This window comes from Embiotoca jacksoni, unplaced genomic scaffold (genome assembly GCF_022577435.1).
Source record: "Embiotoca jacksoni isolate LCO1_2020_lvr unplaced genomic scaffold, fEmbJac1.0.p SCAF_24, whole genome shotgun sequence".
NCBI lineage: Eukaryota > Metazoa > Chordata > Actinopteri > Embiotocidae > Embiotoca > Embiotoca jacksoni.
In genome coordinates this window covers 95,358-111,410 of record NW_027185375.1, presented here as the reverse complement: position 1 = coordinate 111,410, position 16,053 = coordinate 95,358, and the positions used below count along the sequence as shown (strand labels likewise).

General features: G+C 36.6%; 2 protein-coding genes across 3 annotated transcripts; both read right to left on the bottom strand.

Moving 5' to 3' along the window:
* Positions 1-554: 554 nt before the first annotated feature.
* On the bottom strand, positions 555-3,566 carry LOC138203835 (SLAM family member 7-like). 2 transcript variants are annotated; one of them, XM_069158829.1, is made up of 5 exons: positions 3,293-3,566; positions 2,626-2,919; positions 2,065-2,316; positions 1,749-1,894; positions 555-1,564 (listed from the first exon to the last, which is right to left on the bottom strand). In XM_069158829.1, the coding sequence occupies exons 1-5, from the start codon at positions 3,339-3,341 to the stop codon at positions 1,187-1,189; spliced, it is 1,119 nt and encodes a 372-aa protein (XP_069014930.1). In that variant the 5' UTR covers positions 3,342-3,566; the 3' UTR covers positions 555-1,186. The 2 variants fall into 2 exon arrangements, with proteins under 2 accessions (XP_069014930.1, XP_069014931.1); XM_069158830.1 differs by having other exon boundaries at positions 2,626-2,916.
* A 3,247-nt stretch (positions 3,567-6,813) lies between these two features.
* On the bottom strand, positions 6,814-15,841 carry LOC138203785 (Fc receptor-like protein 5). The gene is made up of 17 exons (XM_069158782.1): positions 15,759-15,841; positions 15,380-15,415; positions 14,894-15,160; positions 14,033-14,302; positions 13,623-13,898; positions 12,861-13,133; positions 12,431-12,706; positions 11,935-12,240; positions 11,083-11,337; positions 10,330-10,572; positions 9,503-9,622; positions 9,352-9,367; positions 9,160-9,248; positions 8,977-9,054; positions 8,609-8,665; positions 8,441-8,503; positions 6,814-8,087 (listed from the first exon to the last, which is right to left on the bottom strand). Exons 1-17 carry the CDS (start codon positions 15,793-15,795, stop codon positions 7,999-8,001), a joined length of 2,751 nt encoding a protein of 916 aa, XP_069014883.1. The 5' UTR covers positions 15,796-15,841; the 3' UTR covers positions 6,814-7,998.
* Between the last annotated feature and the right edge of the window lie 212 nt (positions 15,842-16,053).

Below are 16,053 nucleotides of genomic sequence, written 5' to 3'. Positions count from 1 at the left end.
TCGTTTTGTATAAGTCATGGAGAAGATGGGGGGGGACATGCTTTCTATTTCATGATCTGTAAGAGTGAAAACCTAAGAGTAACACAATTCAGTGTTTAGGCATATCGCTGAGATGGAAATATACTGGGAACAAATCACACTGAGCATACAAGAGCAGAGACACGTTGTACATAAATAAGACAAATACCCAGAACTCTTCCAAGACTTGGATGTGCAAAGGATTTGATAGTTTGCACCTTGGTGACATCTAGTGGTATAAAGTAGCTCACCAAGGTAACTTATTACTGGAACACTGGAAGCATCACCTCTTCTAAGATAATCAGGTAATCATTGGAGGAGCCTCAAAGTGCAACAGTGGTCTAAATACACATCAAAATACTAAATACTGAATACTAACGACGTCATTGGTCGATGGTCTTATCATTAAGAAAATGTGTAAATCTGACTTTCAGAGCTGCTGTTGTACTCTCAGGATTGTTTTTATTTTCTGTGGGCTCTGTGAGTAAATAATTAGTCAGCTGTCGCTGTTTTATCATTGTTTTGTATGTGTCGCCTATATTTAGTTAGTCTTTTCTTACATGATTATTATTTCTTTCCTAGACAAATATTGTTCATGATTAAGTACACGACTTGATTTTTAAGGGACATAATCGTGCATGTAAGAAAATATTTTACAGCATTTTATACACATACCCTCACTTGAAACATATTTTTAGCTTTGAAATAGTCAAAACAGTATGAAGGGTAATAAAATGGGGGGAAAAAAGTTCAAAACTCATTTGATAATCTGTAAATTACAATTACTGTCATTTAATGTAACTAATCCTGCAATAGTGAGTTTTTATTTTTCTTATACTTGCAGTTGGAAAGCGCAAACAATAAAAATTCCTTTTTTTTTTTTTTTTTAATTCATGTGGTACATTTTTCCTCTATAACACTGCACTCCAACGTGTGTGACAATAAAATGGTAGGACAAACAATTATATTGTTGAAGAAACTACAAATAATAATCTCATTTTTATTAAAACATTAATAAGCTTCAAGCACCTACCAAAGACTAAGTATCACTGTCCAAAATAGCTGCATAACGAGTAATGATGTGTCCTCCACAAATTCGAACCACAACCTTGAACTTGTGTCGTTCATGTCTTTTGAAATCTTCTTCCACCTACTGGCGTTACCGCGGCTACGGATTTTTCTGCTTCTGCAGCACACTGTACACCGTGTCAACGCACGCGGGGCTCTGCTCCTCATCCAGGGGGACAGAGTCTGAAGTCCAAGCCTCTGGTGTTTCCTCGTGGCCTTTCCCATCACTGCTGCTGTCACTCCTGCCAAGAGAGGCGGCCGCGTGTGGCATCTGTAAAGTGCTGTAGACGGTATCTACTGTCTGGATTTCCCTCCAGTCCTGTTCCTGTCTCGGCCCGCTGCTCCGGCTGAACTGTGCGACGTCCACGTTTTCATACGAGGCCTCAGCTTGACTGGAAGATGTAGAGACTCGAGACTCGAGTCGTGGCTGGGTCTCTGTTGGGGGGTTTCGTATTTCCTGAGCGGGAAATGGACGTGCCTGGAAATAATGCAGTAAAATATGATTTCATATGTCAATTGTATGTTATTATTTTATTTTTTATCAGAATGTTTTCAAACATACTACAGTATCCCGACATTAAAACCTTCTGATGTTACACAATCTGATGTTCTGCTAGATGACTAAGATCATTTTAAAATTGTTCTTTGTAAATGCAGCTTACCTGCTGGAGATTGCTTGTTTTTGAAAAGCGCCTCATAGCCACAAAGCCAATACAAGAGAACAACACTACAACAAATACAATAACTATCAGTATTTCATAGAGTTGTTCTGATGGGTCTTCCTTTTCAGGCTTCGATTTGCTGAAACCTGGAAACAGATGGGAACATATTTCTAACAGGTGAGAAATTTGAATCAGCAAAAAAAAAAACAGGTAATCATTTAAACAGCACAGAGTTCATCTGAATTTCAGTACAATAATTTACTAAATGATCAACCGACAGCCTTATTGCTATTTATAAACAACCCATAATACTTACACAGGTCTTTGCTTTTAGAAACGTTACTTTTGCTAACGTGGTTGTTGCCACTGCAGACGACAGTTCTGTTGTCAGTGACGACGGTGATGTTGACCTTGCTGAAGGACTTCCCAGATGCTGTGCAGTTGTTTTCGTCGCAGACAAACCACACCCAGTCGTCCCGGACGGAGCAGTTCACTGTGATGTTGCAGAATCCCGTAGAAACGTTGGAGCGAAGCACCAACATCTCCATCACAGGCTGAGGAACCTGTTCTGTACAAAAAAAACCACACAGCCAAGCAGACAAATCGATGACTTCATGGAATCCTCTGTGGGCCACCTGCCGTAAACACACCCCAGCGATCATCGATGGAAAGTTAAATATGAGGAAGGACACGTAGCAGACAGGAATTTTTTATTTGCATATGAAGTTGTGGGTAAAAATAGTGCCAGATAGTTTCACGCGTGCTGTCACGATATGTTTGAGAAGTTGATCTTAAGGTAAATGCGACTAAATTCAGAGATGTATGAACATTTAAAGCAGATCCATGAAAAAGAAAGCAAGTAGTGCATACGACCTACCTTGAACAATGACCTGATGTGTCTCTGATGTTGATGTGAAATTAGAGTCGTAGAATGATACTTCATAGATGCCACTGTCTCCGTCAGTCAGCTTATTCAGACACAATGAGAGGTTTCCAGGACTAAAAAACACTCTCTCTCTGTGACTGGGTTTGATGAATTTATCAGAAGCAAAAAGTGTTTCACCAAACTTCCATGTACCACTATGTACTGGAGGTGGTTTCCTGACACGTAGACACACTGAGCTGCTTTTCAGTCTATAATGCGTCGCTGATGGGTCCTTTGCCATCACTGCTGATAGGAAACAATCAAGTAAAAGAAAATAGATCTTAGAAAACATTATCACAACACCTTAAAATCCTACCGCACATACAGCAGATATTTTAAGATGAGTACGATACGTGTGGATGCAAAAATAAATCCTTTTTCTGACTTTTACTTTTTTGCAGCAGCATTACAATAAAACAATAAAGTGAGAAAATATCTTTAAAAACAAGAGGACATGTCAGCATTAAAAAATTTGATCCAAGGAAACATTTCAAAAACAAATGTTGTTAATGGTGCCCATGAGGAATTCGTCCAAAATTTCTAAACATCAAAAAACAACGTTAGAATTTGGTTTAAAAAAAAAAAAAGAAATAGATGAACTATTTTGTATTAATCTTACCTGTAATAATCCAACAACTCAGTAAAAGAAGCATTTTCCATCTGCTCATGATTCTTTGAAGATATCAAGTATATAATTGCTTAACCGGAATCACGTGTACCTTACACGTTACACGTGGAACAACAAAAACACTCAACATGTTTGGGAGTACAAATAACTGCTGTTGATAATAAATAAGATGTTGAGATACTTCACGTGTTGTTTCCACAAATATTCCTGGTTATGTTTATCTCGACTGATATTTCCGTTTCAAGAAGTGGATAGGGGGATGTCGGATTTCTAACTTTCACGGTGGCAGGAAATGACGTTTAACGCCAGACGGACAACCCGTGACGTCAACCGACGCAGCCGCGAGAGTGCGTGTTGGACGTAAAAGCGAATGTCGGATTTCTTTATGAAGACATCAAAACAAGCAAAACGTTGAGGAACAGAATGAACAACACACTGATGGACGAAGTGTGTCAGGAGAGGAGATCTGAGAGACCAACATGTTAACAGGGTTAGACAGGGATCCGGACACTTTAGCTGTGGTCTCTTTTGTTTGTTGGTATTTAGTCTTGTTTGCGAGTGTATTCTGGGTCAGAATCTGTGGAGTCTATGATTTTGTAAAGCCAACCTGAGACACTGTATGTTACAGTATATTGTGCAAAATAAATATACGTTAATTTACATGCAATTCCCAAATTTGCAGCAGAAACTGTACAACACAAAATATGATATAAAACAAGTCAGTGACGGACTACTTTTGAAAATTGTTGTGCCTCTTTGTTTTGTATAAGAAGACATGGAGAAGATGGGGGGGGGGGGGACATGTTTTCTATTTCATGATCTGTAAGAGTGAAAACCTAAGAGTAACACAATTCAGTGTTTAGGCATATCGCTGAGATGGAAATATACTGGGAACAAATCACACTGAGCATACAAGAGCAGAGACACATTGTACATAAATAAGACAAATACCCAGAAATCATCCAAGACTTGGATGTGCAAAGGATTTGATAGTTTGCACCTCTGGTGACATCTAGTGGTATAAAGTAGCTCACCAAGGTAACTTATTTCTGGAACACTGGAAGCATCACCTCTTCTAAGATGATCAGGTGAATCCTCCAAAAAGGTAAGTTTTGAAAAGTGATGCAGAACAAAACCTTTCTGAAATACTTTATATATTTCATTCAATTTGAAATGAGAGATGTTTTTTTTTTCTAAAGTCGGTGATGTACTCACAGAATAATCCCAGCTCACAGAGCAAAGTGTGCCCCATCCTCACATCCAGTCCAGATACTTCTGAGAAATTCTTTGTCCTTAGAGTGAAGCTGCAGCATTACAGAAACCCAGAAACGTTTGGAAACAGAAGTTATATTTCATCTATTGTAGGTGATGTTGTTTTCTTTCAACTTGTTTCCTTTTTCACAGAACTAACAACTAAACAGGGTTTGACCACCGTCTGCTTTGACTTCCTCTCCCAGCAATGATAAAACATATTTGACAGATTCTCATGTAATGGTTTGTACCTGGTCTCCCTGAAGACAAGCAGCATGAACATAACAATATCAAAGGTCATCTATTGACAAGAGACCTCCAACATCAGAACATTTCAAAAATCAGCAAAAACAAAACCCAAAGTAAAAATAATAGTCATCGTAAAAATAAGTATGAAAAAGTCTGTAAAAGATAAAAAAAAAAAAGAGATTAAAAGGTCTGAAGACAAATGAATGAAAAAAATACTGACAACTTACTGCAAGAAAAGAAAAAAACTTTATAGACACTCCAAAAAAAAAAAAAAATTAAATTAAAAAAATAAAGGTTAATATACATAAAATACGTTATCATAACAGGATAAGCTGTTTGTTAACAGATTGCGCAAAAATGAAAAAGATGCTGACTTACAGTATAAAAGCTCAATTAACTGTTGCCTTTTGGAATAAATGCAGATCATGAACAACACGTACATCATAAACAGGAGATTAAAATCATGATACATTTCTTTCATTTATGTACACTGTAAATAATCTGCTATTGAATTGTATGTACTTTTGATTTTGTCATCCATCCGTCGGTTCCGTTGACACAGATCTCTTTATTGACCTGGAGGAAAAGCAAAGAATGAAAGGATGCAGGGTTTTTCAACAATTAAAGGTGATTTATGAGAATTTACTTCCATTTGTAACACATTCATTGTAGAAGTCAGCTTTGGCAAATCCCTAAAATATCTTTTGAGGTAATTCCATATCTCTGTTGGATTAAAGTCTGGGCTAATAAAATATTTATAATTTAGATGATAATGTGAATATATTCTAAGAAACTTTTATACATAAAGGCTCCACCCACCTCAAATTGCAACTTCATATATTGCACCATTTTCCTCTTCTTCAGGGCTTTTGATTGATTCATAGATAGAAACATCACCTACAGAGTAAAATCAATGTGACTTGAAAACACTTTGGCATGGGGAAACAATGTGAATGTTTTATGCTGTTTTTGAGCTTCTCTCGCTGAGATAAGGCTGTTTTTGAAACATTGTGTTTCCTGCAAAATTGTCCACACGCAGTGATTTGAAAAGACTTTGGCCATGTAGTTTATCCCATTTGCCACAGTACTGATGAAGAAATTTGTTCGTGTTTAGTTTAAGCCGTGGCACTGTAATGCAGTTTTATGCTGTATTTGAGCTTCTCTCGCTGAGGTAAGGCTGTTTTTGAAACATTATGTGTCCTGCAAAATTGTCCACACAATGTGACTTAAAAACACTTTGGCCAGGTAGTGTATCCCATTAGCCATAGTTCTGAGTAGGAAACTTCTTAATAAACACTTAGTTTAAGCCGTGGCACTGTAATGCAGTTTTATGTTGTTTTTGAGCTTCTCTCGCTGAGATAAGGCTGTTTTTGAAACATTGTGTTTCCTGTGAAATTGTCCACACAAAGTGAATTGAAACCACTTTGGCCATGTAGTGTATCCCATTTGCCAAAGTTCTGAGTAGGAAACTTGTTTGTAAACACTTAGTTTAAGCCGTGGCGCTGTGATGCAGTTTTACATTAGGCTGAGAAAGTGAGCCGTGGCATTAATATGCAGTTTTATGCTGTATTTGAGCAAACCGTCACATCATATTCTATGTGTTGTGTCATGTCATCAATACTGACTATGAAGACCATATAAAATGCAAAAGATAGTCAACAGGGAACAATTGACAGAGGTCTCCTAATTTGACAGGTTTCAGATATTAGGTCATTTTCTTTTTTTGAGAAATGATCAAGTGGATTGTAAGTCCATTTCTTTTCTAAGAACTTTCCATACACTGGACACCCCTTTCTCTATTTCAAACCTAATTTTCCAGGTAGATTCTACTTCTTTAAAAACAATCTTCTTCGGGCATTCAGCAGGATCAAGTGAGCCGTTTAACTCGAGCCCTTCAGCAAAATGCTCGGTGAAACTCAGAAGTGTAACAACAGCATTTTTCGAAAGAAGAAGTGGTACGATACCAGGAAAACTGTGCTGACCAGTGAGTCATACAAGAAACAGAACCAAGACAGAACTGAAATGTTTAATGAATGACCCTTAAGGGCCCTGACCCTTCACATCTTCTAGAAAAACGGAGGATTTTTAGAATAAAATAACTGTATGAATGTTGACACTTACTATGGACTATTAATTAAAAGATATGAAGTACAGATGCATTATTTACAAACGTACCAAGGAGCGACATGTAACACTGTCTTCACAAATGGAGGGAAGATGCTGAAAATAATCTAGAGCATATTTCTCCATTGATTAAATTGTTACACATATTAAACATGAACACTGATAGTGCCTCATAAAATACACTTCAAGATGCAAATGTGTTGATATTTAAGCACAGCCAACTACTAAGCACAGAGTAACTGAAAGGACAATCACAGGGCCCCCTCATGTGGCTGAAAATGTGAACCTACAAGTATTAAAATATTATATCAATGTTTCCCAAATAATAAGAAAAAAGAATATAGAAAAATAAAAGTAAGAATGAAAAATTAAATTCAAATTTTTTTTTTCAAAAATTCAAATAAGACCAAATTTTAAGAAAAAGACAACAACAGTAAAAATATAAAAATAAAAAAATAATACATTTCTTTTAAAATCAATCACACCAAATACACAAATAAAAATAATTACAAAATACGAATAAAAATAGAAAAATGGTTACAAGTCTACGGAGGATAAAACAGATTAAAAGGTCTGAAGACAATCAAATAAATGAAAACAATGCTCAATTAATGGTCAAAAGTTTTTTTTAAACTATACAAAAATAATGCTTAATATACATAAAATACTTTCAAATAACAGGTTATGCTGTTTGTTAACAGATCATGCAAAACTGAAAAAAATGCTGACTTTGAAGCCACACTATCACTCAGTACAAAAGCTCAATTAACTGTTGCCTTTTGGAATAAATGCAGCACATAAACACTCAATGGGAACACGTACATCATAAACAGGAGATTAAGATAATAAAACCTGTTCTTCTGTGTACAATGTAAATTATCTGCTATATGTCGTTTTGCTTTTGTCATTCTCTCCATTGGTTTTGTAATCATATTTATTGATATGAGGGAAGAGTGAAAAATGAAAAGATGGAGCGTTATTCAACAATTAAAGGGGATTCATGACAATTTACTTCAAGTGTTTGTAAAAGTAAATCATTAGTCACGAATTATGTATATGTATTATTATGTGCACTATTTTAACACTGCGCAATTACCAAGAGATTTTCCTGGTTTGACTTCAGAATAAACCATCTCGTCAGCTGCTGCATGAGCTGATTTTCCTGTGAATAAAGAAATAATAGCTTTAGAATATTTGACAGTAACGTCTCAAGTTAAACTGGCAATGAAATGATTTATATGGATTTCTTGAAGGAAAAGCAGCACTAACATAGTGTACAAAAGAAAACAAGAGATAACATGTTACAGATTACAAATGATACGTAGCAATGTATTTTATCATTCTCAGCCATGTTGGTAGTTTTACACCGTATCTGTGAAATCAAACACGTATAAAAGTTCATATATACGGTTTGTATGTTGCTGTAATTGGTAAAACCTTGTTGTAGTATTAATAAAGGACACCACAAAACACACAAAAAATACCTTTCGGCAGTATTGTTGTGATGCACCGTACCTGGAGATGATCTTATCTGCACATCAGAATACACACAGCTCTCCTCTGGTTTCTTAGTTTTCCCTGCTCGAAGGATCAGATGAATGACTAAACTTCCTGGACTTTATTTGCAAAAAATTCTGAATTTTCCATCTATGTTATGTGTTTTTTACGACATCAAATACTCACCCTTCTTAGTGATGCTTTTAAGCTCCAGCAAAGAATATGTTACATCATTGGATTCATCTGAAATACATTTTAAAAAAAAAACGTTTTTACGTCAGAGACTGTCAGTTAATCATTTGCAGTTACTTTTGGCATCATATTCTGGTCTTTCTAAAATATTCATGTTCATTGCAAAGTAAGTAGGCAAAAACAAGTATGGAAACCCCTGAAAATGAAATTGGTTGTAAAATTGATCATTATCCAAGTCAAAAGTCTAAGTCATTATTCTCCATTAGATATGGTCTGAGCCAGTTAAAAGATTTTTAATTTATGTCAATATCTGCCTATATTTTAAGAAGTATTTGTAAAAAATTCCCAAAGGGTTCACTTACTTTTTCTCACCTCTGAATATACTGCACCATTTTCAGCATCTTCAGGGCTTTTGATTGATTCATAGAGACTGGCATCACCTACAGAGTACAATCAAGCCAATGTTGAATTAATCATTCATTCGAATGAGATGTGGAAATATTATGAATACTGTTTACAATACGTCAGAATAAAAGTGGGCTTACCGTGGGGAGGAGGAGCGCATTTGTTGCATTGAGCTTCATCCTGGTTGGTCATGTGGTCTGCAGCAGAGCTCTGACTTGTGCTCTGAGACCTGGTGGGCCAAAAACATTTAGTAAATAAACTGTAGATTTTATTAGAAACAAGGGATGGAATTCTGGTATGTTGAAAATAAAAGAGGGGAGCGTTGCACCAACCTGATAAAACATGAATCTGTGAAAAAGACAATTGTTATTATATGATTTTTGCAAATCGCTCCGTCATCACTAAAGTATATGTATAGTACTCAGAACGACTGAATATTTAGAGTGTAATCAATGCAGTATGAGAAGAAAAAGTTTGACTTACCCTTTGACTGTTTGTAGCGACAAAACAGCAGCAGAAGAATAATCAGTGAAATTCCACAAAGCAGCCCAACAATCAACAGAACATGGAACAGAGATGAAGAGCTTTCAGCTCTGGAAACGGCTGTAATAAATAAAGGGTTTTAAAAAGTGTATGAATATAGCACCACTAACAGAATCTATGCAGGGAATTTTCAAAATACTGCTGTTACTGCTACTATTAATAATTAACATAGCAGCAAGCGACAATGTTTGAGGTCGAGGCAGCCTCGGAGATGATGCTGCAGACATGTTATTGCAACATGAGTTTTGCACTGTGATTTGAACCCTCAAGCAAAAGGGTTAAGAAACATTCTGCTTACCTTAGCTATTGGAAAGGTATATTACACAGAATGCTTAGTGACAAAGAAAACATGGAACTTAACATTTTCTAATGATCTAACATGTGAATTTTAATTATAGCGACCACTGGTGGTGTATTTGTATGGAACTTGGGGATCAACACGTGACCCAGTCATGAAGAACTACTGTCCAGTTTCGTGAGAATCAGATGATGCATCATCATCATCATCATCATCATCATCATCATCATCATTATCATGGAGGACATCTACTTTTAGAAAGTTGAATAACAATTATTTTCAAAACAGATTGACGTTTCATAATTTCCTTCATAACGCAAGATCGGCCAAGTCACACTTTGGGGCCTGAACAGTTGGTAAACTGAGGGTTTTCTTGCCCTTATGGTTTTTGCTGCACAATCACTGTTTAGCAGAGAATAATATTAGCTCATTAATGATAATCTAAACAAAAACAATAGGGATTACTCACTTTTCACCGCCATCCAACTCTGTGGTGATTCTTTTCCGGAGTATTGACACTTGTAGAAGCCTTCATCAGTCGTTGACACAACAGAGATGATCATCTGACCTGTGGGGTCATTTTGGATGATTGTGTCATTTTTATAAAAAATAACATTAGAAAGAACATTTTCTGTCCTCAACTTGCAGTCAAGAATAACAGATGATCCCTCAGTTGCAGGATGGACAGGGCTCACCAGGATAATATCATCACCTGTAAAACCATCAGACAATATGAACACTTATTTTGAGGTCAGCTTGTTTTGCCTATTGACATAAAAGCTTCAATACAAATCACAATCAAAGCAAACTTTTGTGCAGAATTTGACAAATCACAACCAGCAAATGTCATTGTAGATGTTAATGTTGATGAAAAAGGTTGCACTGTACTAATTCATATGTGAACAGACTTCAGCTTTTAAGGAATGCTTATTGTTTAGAGGAATTTTGAGGCAACAATGCAGTAGCTAAGGAGCCAAGTTAAAACTAGATAACTATACAGCTACTGAAAGAAAAGGGTTTATGGTTTTTGATACAAAAACATCAGTTAATACTATTTTCCCATGTTCAATGCTGATGATGAAGAAAAGGTTTTCATTTTCTACGATAGACTTGAACTACTTAAACTGAATCTACAGGACACAGAATCATATTTGCCACCTTGAAATTCCCAAACATGAAATGTAAATGTTGAAATAATTCATGAATAAAATGAAAAACTCACGCTGTCCTGTGATGTTGACTGCGTTGCTGAAGGTTGATCCAGACTCACACCAGTACACGGCAGTACTGAACTCATGAACATTACATGTTGATCCATTCATTGTGCCCCAGAAAGAACATAACAGTAAGCTGGTATCAGTAAACCTCCTCACTCTCCACTCAGTAGAGTTTCCCTCACAGGTCAGTGAAACAGAGTCAGAGGTGAAGTGTTGTGCTCTGTCAGGATTCACTGTGAGAGACGCTGATGGATTAAAATCTGAAAAAGAAAACCAGGATGGTGGGTCAAACCAAATGAAAAGTTCTGTGCTATAATATTTGAAAGAAAATTAAAATTATAATTTAAAAAAATTACAATATTTAATTAATAATTTGTGATGAGTAAAGTTCTGAATATTTGTTTAAATTTAACATATCCAAGTAACAGCATTAAAACAAAAACAATGTGACCTATATAAAGTAAAAGGATACCAAATAACGAAAAGACGTTAAAGAAAATAAATTTTAACCAGATGTTGTTGTGAAATTAAATAGGGAAGTTGTAAAGTGGAACAAACCACTGATGAAATGATGAAGCAAAAGTCAACAGTCCCATCATTAGTCAGTCAAGATTTGTTCCCCCTTAAACATAAATAAGTAGTTTTTGTGCTTAACCCTGACCAAACAGCGACTGTGTCACATCTAAACCAAACCATGATCCTCTCACACGGCACCTTGTGTGTCTGTATGAGATGTGAATGGCTTTGATAAAAAGTCACTATTTGATTCCTTGAGAAAGAGAAAGCGTTGCATTTGCTGAAGGAAGACTAGAAAAACCAACGTGAATGGAACACATCAAACAAACATGCAAACTGACCTCCAGACCAGACAAATTTAGGATTGCTGTAAACAGTGTGATATTTTGGATCTCCTCTTCCAGCTCTGCACAAATATCCTGCTGTGTCTCTCTGTCCATGAACAATGTAGGAATCTTGTGCCGTCCCGTCGATGCTACCAGGCAGCAGCTCTTTGATGTAGAAACCAAACTTGTCTGAAATATCAGGAAGAGCTTTGTACCAGTAGAACCTCCATCCTGCAGACGGATGTTGAACCACACAGCTCAGAGTTACTGAGGCTCCAGGACTCAGCCATGATGGAGACACAGTGAGGACGGACAGGGGTCCTGTTGGAAAGATGAAAACATGTTACTGAGTATTGATGGCAGATTACAAGTAACATTTGTATCCTGTATAGTTGCAGTATTTCTTTATCAATGATTGTTTGATCTTAATATATAAATGTAAAGTTGTACGATATATCATACAGTTTTAAATAAATGAGAATCATGACTGGTAAAATATGATGTGACTTACTTTCCAATATCATCAAACTGAAGGAATCACTCCACTCTGTTGAAGACTGTTGGGAACTTTTCATCGTGCCTTTACACTTGTAGTTTCCAGAGTGGATTGAAGAAGCAGAATAAATACTAAATTCATTTTGATTTGGAGGTTTGTATGAACTGTTAGATCTCCATTTATACTCCCATTCAACGTCTCCTCCACTGATCTCACATTTAAGAGTTATCTTCTCTCCTCTGTATATCTGAGGCCAGTTGGGTTGCAGACTCACAACTGCTCTGTTTGGGACTGTCCATGTTCGAGGAGCACCAGCAAAGACACACACATGTTAAATGAACATTAAAAAAAAGACTTCATAACATAATAACATCATTCATAAAAACACTGGACTTTTTCTACATTTGTATTCAGAGAAATGTCACCAAGTCAAACTCAAACTTACCAATTTTATTGATTCTGACTGAATCACTGTATTCTGTGTAGTAAACTGGGTCTCCTCTTCCTGTCCTGCACTGGTACAGTCCTCCTTGAGAGACATCAATTTGTCCATTTGAATGAAAAGCAGCATCTTGTGAGGTCAGAGGTCCAGAGGGTTTGTCATCTCTGTACCAATAGTACTGCCATCCAGATGATGGGTTCACTGAGCAGGTCAGGGTCAGACTGCCTTCGGCTAAAATGGTTCTGCTGGCAGCACTCAGTCGGGCCTTTGGTTGAGCTGTCATGGAGATGAAAAAAACCTAAAATCATTTGTCACCACCACATCCTGCTCACAAAAAGCTGTGTAACTCAGGAACTAATGATGAAATTTGTAGCAGTTACTTATTAGGGTTATATTTCTCCTGCTCTGTGGACGAGCAGGGGACTCTGAACTTATTGATCTACTCTCATATACAGAATAGTATTAATTAAGCACTGTTTACTAGCAGGAAATAAAATGACCATTGCTCATAATATTAAACCCACAGATATAAACCACCTGATGTCTAAATATAGTAATACTTGTTTATTCTGACTAACGTGGTGGAACAACAGCCCAACATTGTCATCTCTACGCCAGCTGGAAATGGATCAACTACCAACTATCAGGTGCAACGTGATGAAGACAAACTCTAATCTGTTCACTCACTGTCTGAATAAAGATGCAACATGGAGCGATTTTGCACCTTAAAGAATTTAGACAGTACACACAACAAAAATGACTTACGTGATACTAACAATGTGATGGCTTCACTCCAGTCTGTTGAAGAATACGAGTCATCTCTGAGACGTCTCCTACAGTCGTAGTCTCCGCTGATGGATTCAGAAGCTCTGAATTTCCAGTATTTCTTGTTTTCATGGTGTACAACCAACCGGGCTCTTCTCCACTCATACACCCACTCAGTGGATTCACCTCCTGAGACTTCACATGTAAGAGTGATCATCTCATCACTGAATGTTGGGGACCAGTAGGGTTGTAGTCTTAAAACAGGTTTGTTGAGAACTGTTTCCACCACATATACACAGTTGGGATACAAACAAAAACATGAAATCAACAGAGAAAGTTCCGTATTGCAGGTTTCATTCTTAATTCAAATGGTAATCACAAATGTATTCAAACAAAATGACTGAACTCACAGGTTATGTGAATGGTGACGTCATCACTTACATCAGTGTAGAAACCTGGGTTTCCTCTTCCTCCTAAACAACGGTAGATGCCTCCTCGTGATATACTGATAACTTTGTTCTGTCCATCATTTGTTGAGAGTTGAACTTCACTGGTGTCTGAGGTTCGTCTGAACCACTCGTATTTCCAGCCATCAGATCTCTCCACAGAACAAGTCAGTCTCACAGTGTCTCCCACTGATATGGTTGTTGTGCCTGGTGTCAGTGTTGCCTTTGGTCTTCCTATTATTGGGGGAAAAAAACAGAATAAAAAAAAGATTATTGCAGTTGATGGGTTGAAAAAATAACAAAATTGTATATTTTCATATTACGGCTGCAACCTTCCACTTGTAGTAAAATTCCTTTCTAAATTCTACATTTTCAAATTTGACAAAAGAAATTGCACTTACACTTTATTAATTGATACTTATTTTTACTGCAGAGAAAAGATGTTTTAAACCACCGTTGATTTGTGTCCATTTCAACATGGTGTCAACGCTAAAGTAATTATTGACTAAGTAACTATTAACTAAAAGATTATTGGCCTTTGCAGAGGTCTTCACTCTCAGATTACTCTTCTTGTTACTTCTGCAAAAGATGATATTTTACACCAAAACACACATGTAGTGATTCTGGATTACAATCTTTGAGTTTTCTAGCAACTTCTGAGAGAAAAGTATCAGGAACAGTAAAGTGTTTCAATTAAAGTTTCACCGTATTTAAAAGATGCTTACACAACAAGATTAATTAAATGTACACGGTATTACATATACTTTGAATAGGGATCATAAATTCCTGCTGTCATGTCATAGTGATAAAACACTGAGGACTTACCTGATACAGTTAAAGATAGGACATTACTGCACTTCGTATCATGTGAGCTCTTGTTACGACCACAGCACTGATAGTTACCACTGTAGGAAGTTGAACTAATTTGAAGTGTGTACATTTTATGTGAGTTGTAGGGAATCAATTCCTTGTCATCCTTTTTGATTTTGTATTCCCAGTCAGTGACTTCTCCGTCCTTCATGTCACATATGAACGTAACAGACTCGCCGGTAAAAAAAGTTGACCAGTCAGCGTTAGTGGTCAACACAGCATCTAGAACCCAACACAAACATATGCAGTATAAAACACGACACAGTTAGCAACGGAAAACACTTTTACACACTATGCAAGGCACAATCAGTGTAGATACATACAATGAAAAAGACAGATGACCAAAAAGAAAGCAGAAAGAGGAAGTACTGAAGCAATTAATAGTTAATGAATAAACAAAAAGAAATAAAAGAAAGAGAAAATTGGAAACTGTATAATTACCTTCAGCGTGTCCATTGAAGGGGAATGTACAGAGCACTGCAAGACAGGTCAAAACTTCAGATATTATCAAACTAAAGCAAATGACCAAATATTGAATTAACAAGTAACATTTGGAGTTTTACCAATGTTAGTTAACATATAAACATGAATATGTTAAATTAATCAAATTATCAGCGCTGAACATAATCAAATCTTTGAGATGCATTAAAACAGTCCTCTACTCTCATCTGACCAAAGTTATTAATAAAATGGTGAATCTGTTCTCTTTTCTCCTCACATATTTAGAAAAAGGAACAAGTGACTGATAGCCTGTTGCTCTCACTGAAACCTTTTCATCAATCCGTACGATTTAAACAGAAAAAGTCGGTGATGTACTCACAGAATAATCCCAGCTCACAGAGCAAAGTGTGCCCCATCCTCACATCCAGTCCAGATACTTCTGAGAAATTCTTTGTCCTTAGAGTGAAGCTGTAGCATTACAGAAATCCAGAAAAGTTTGGAAACAGAAGCTACATTTCATTTATTTTGGGTGACTTTTTTTTTTTTCTCCAACTTCTTCTTCAGCTTGTTTCTGCTTCCTTCCTTTTTAACAGAACTAACACAACTGAACAGTTTGACCACAGCCTGCTATGACTTCATTTTCCAGCACTGGTGAAACATATTCGACACATTCT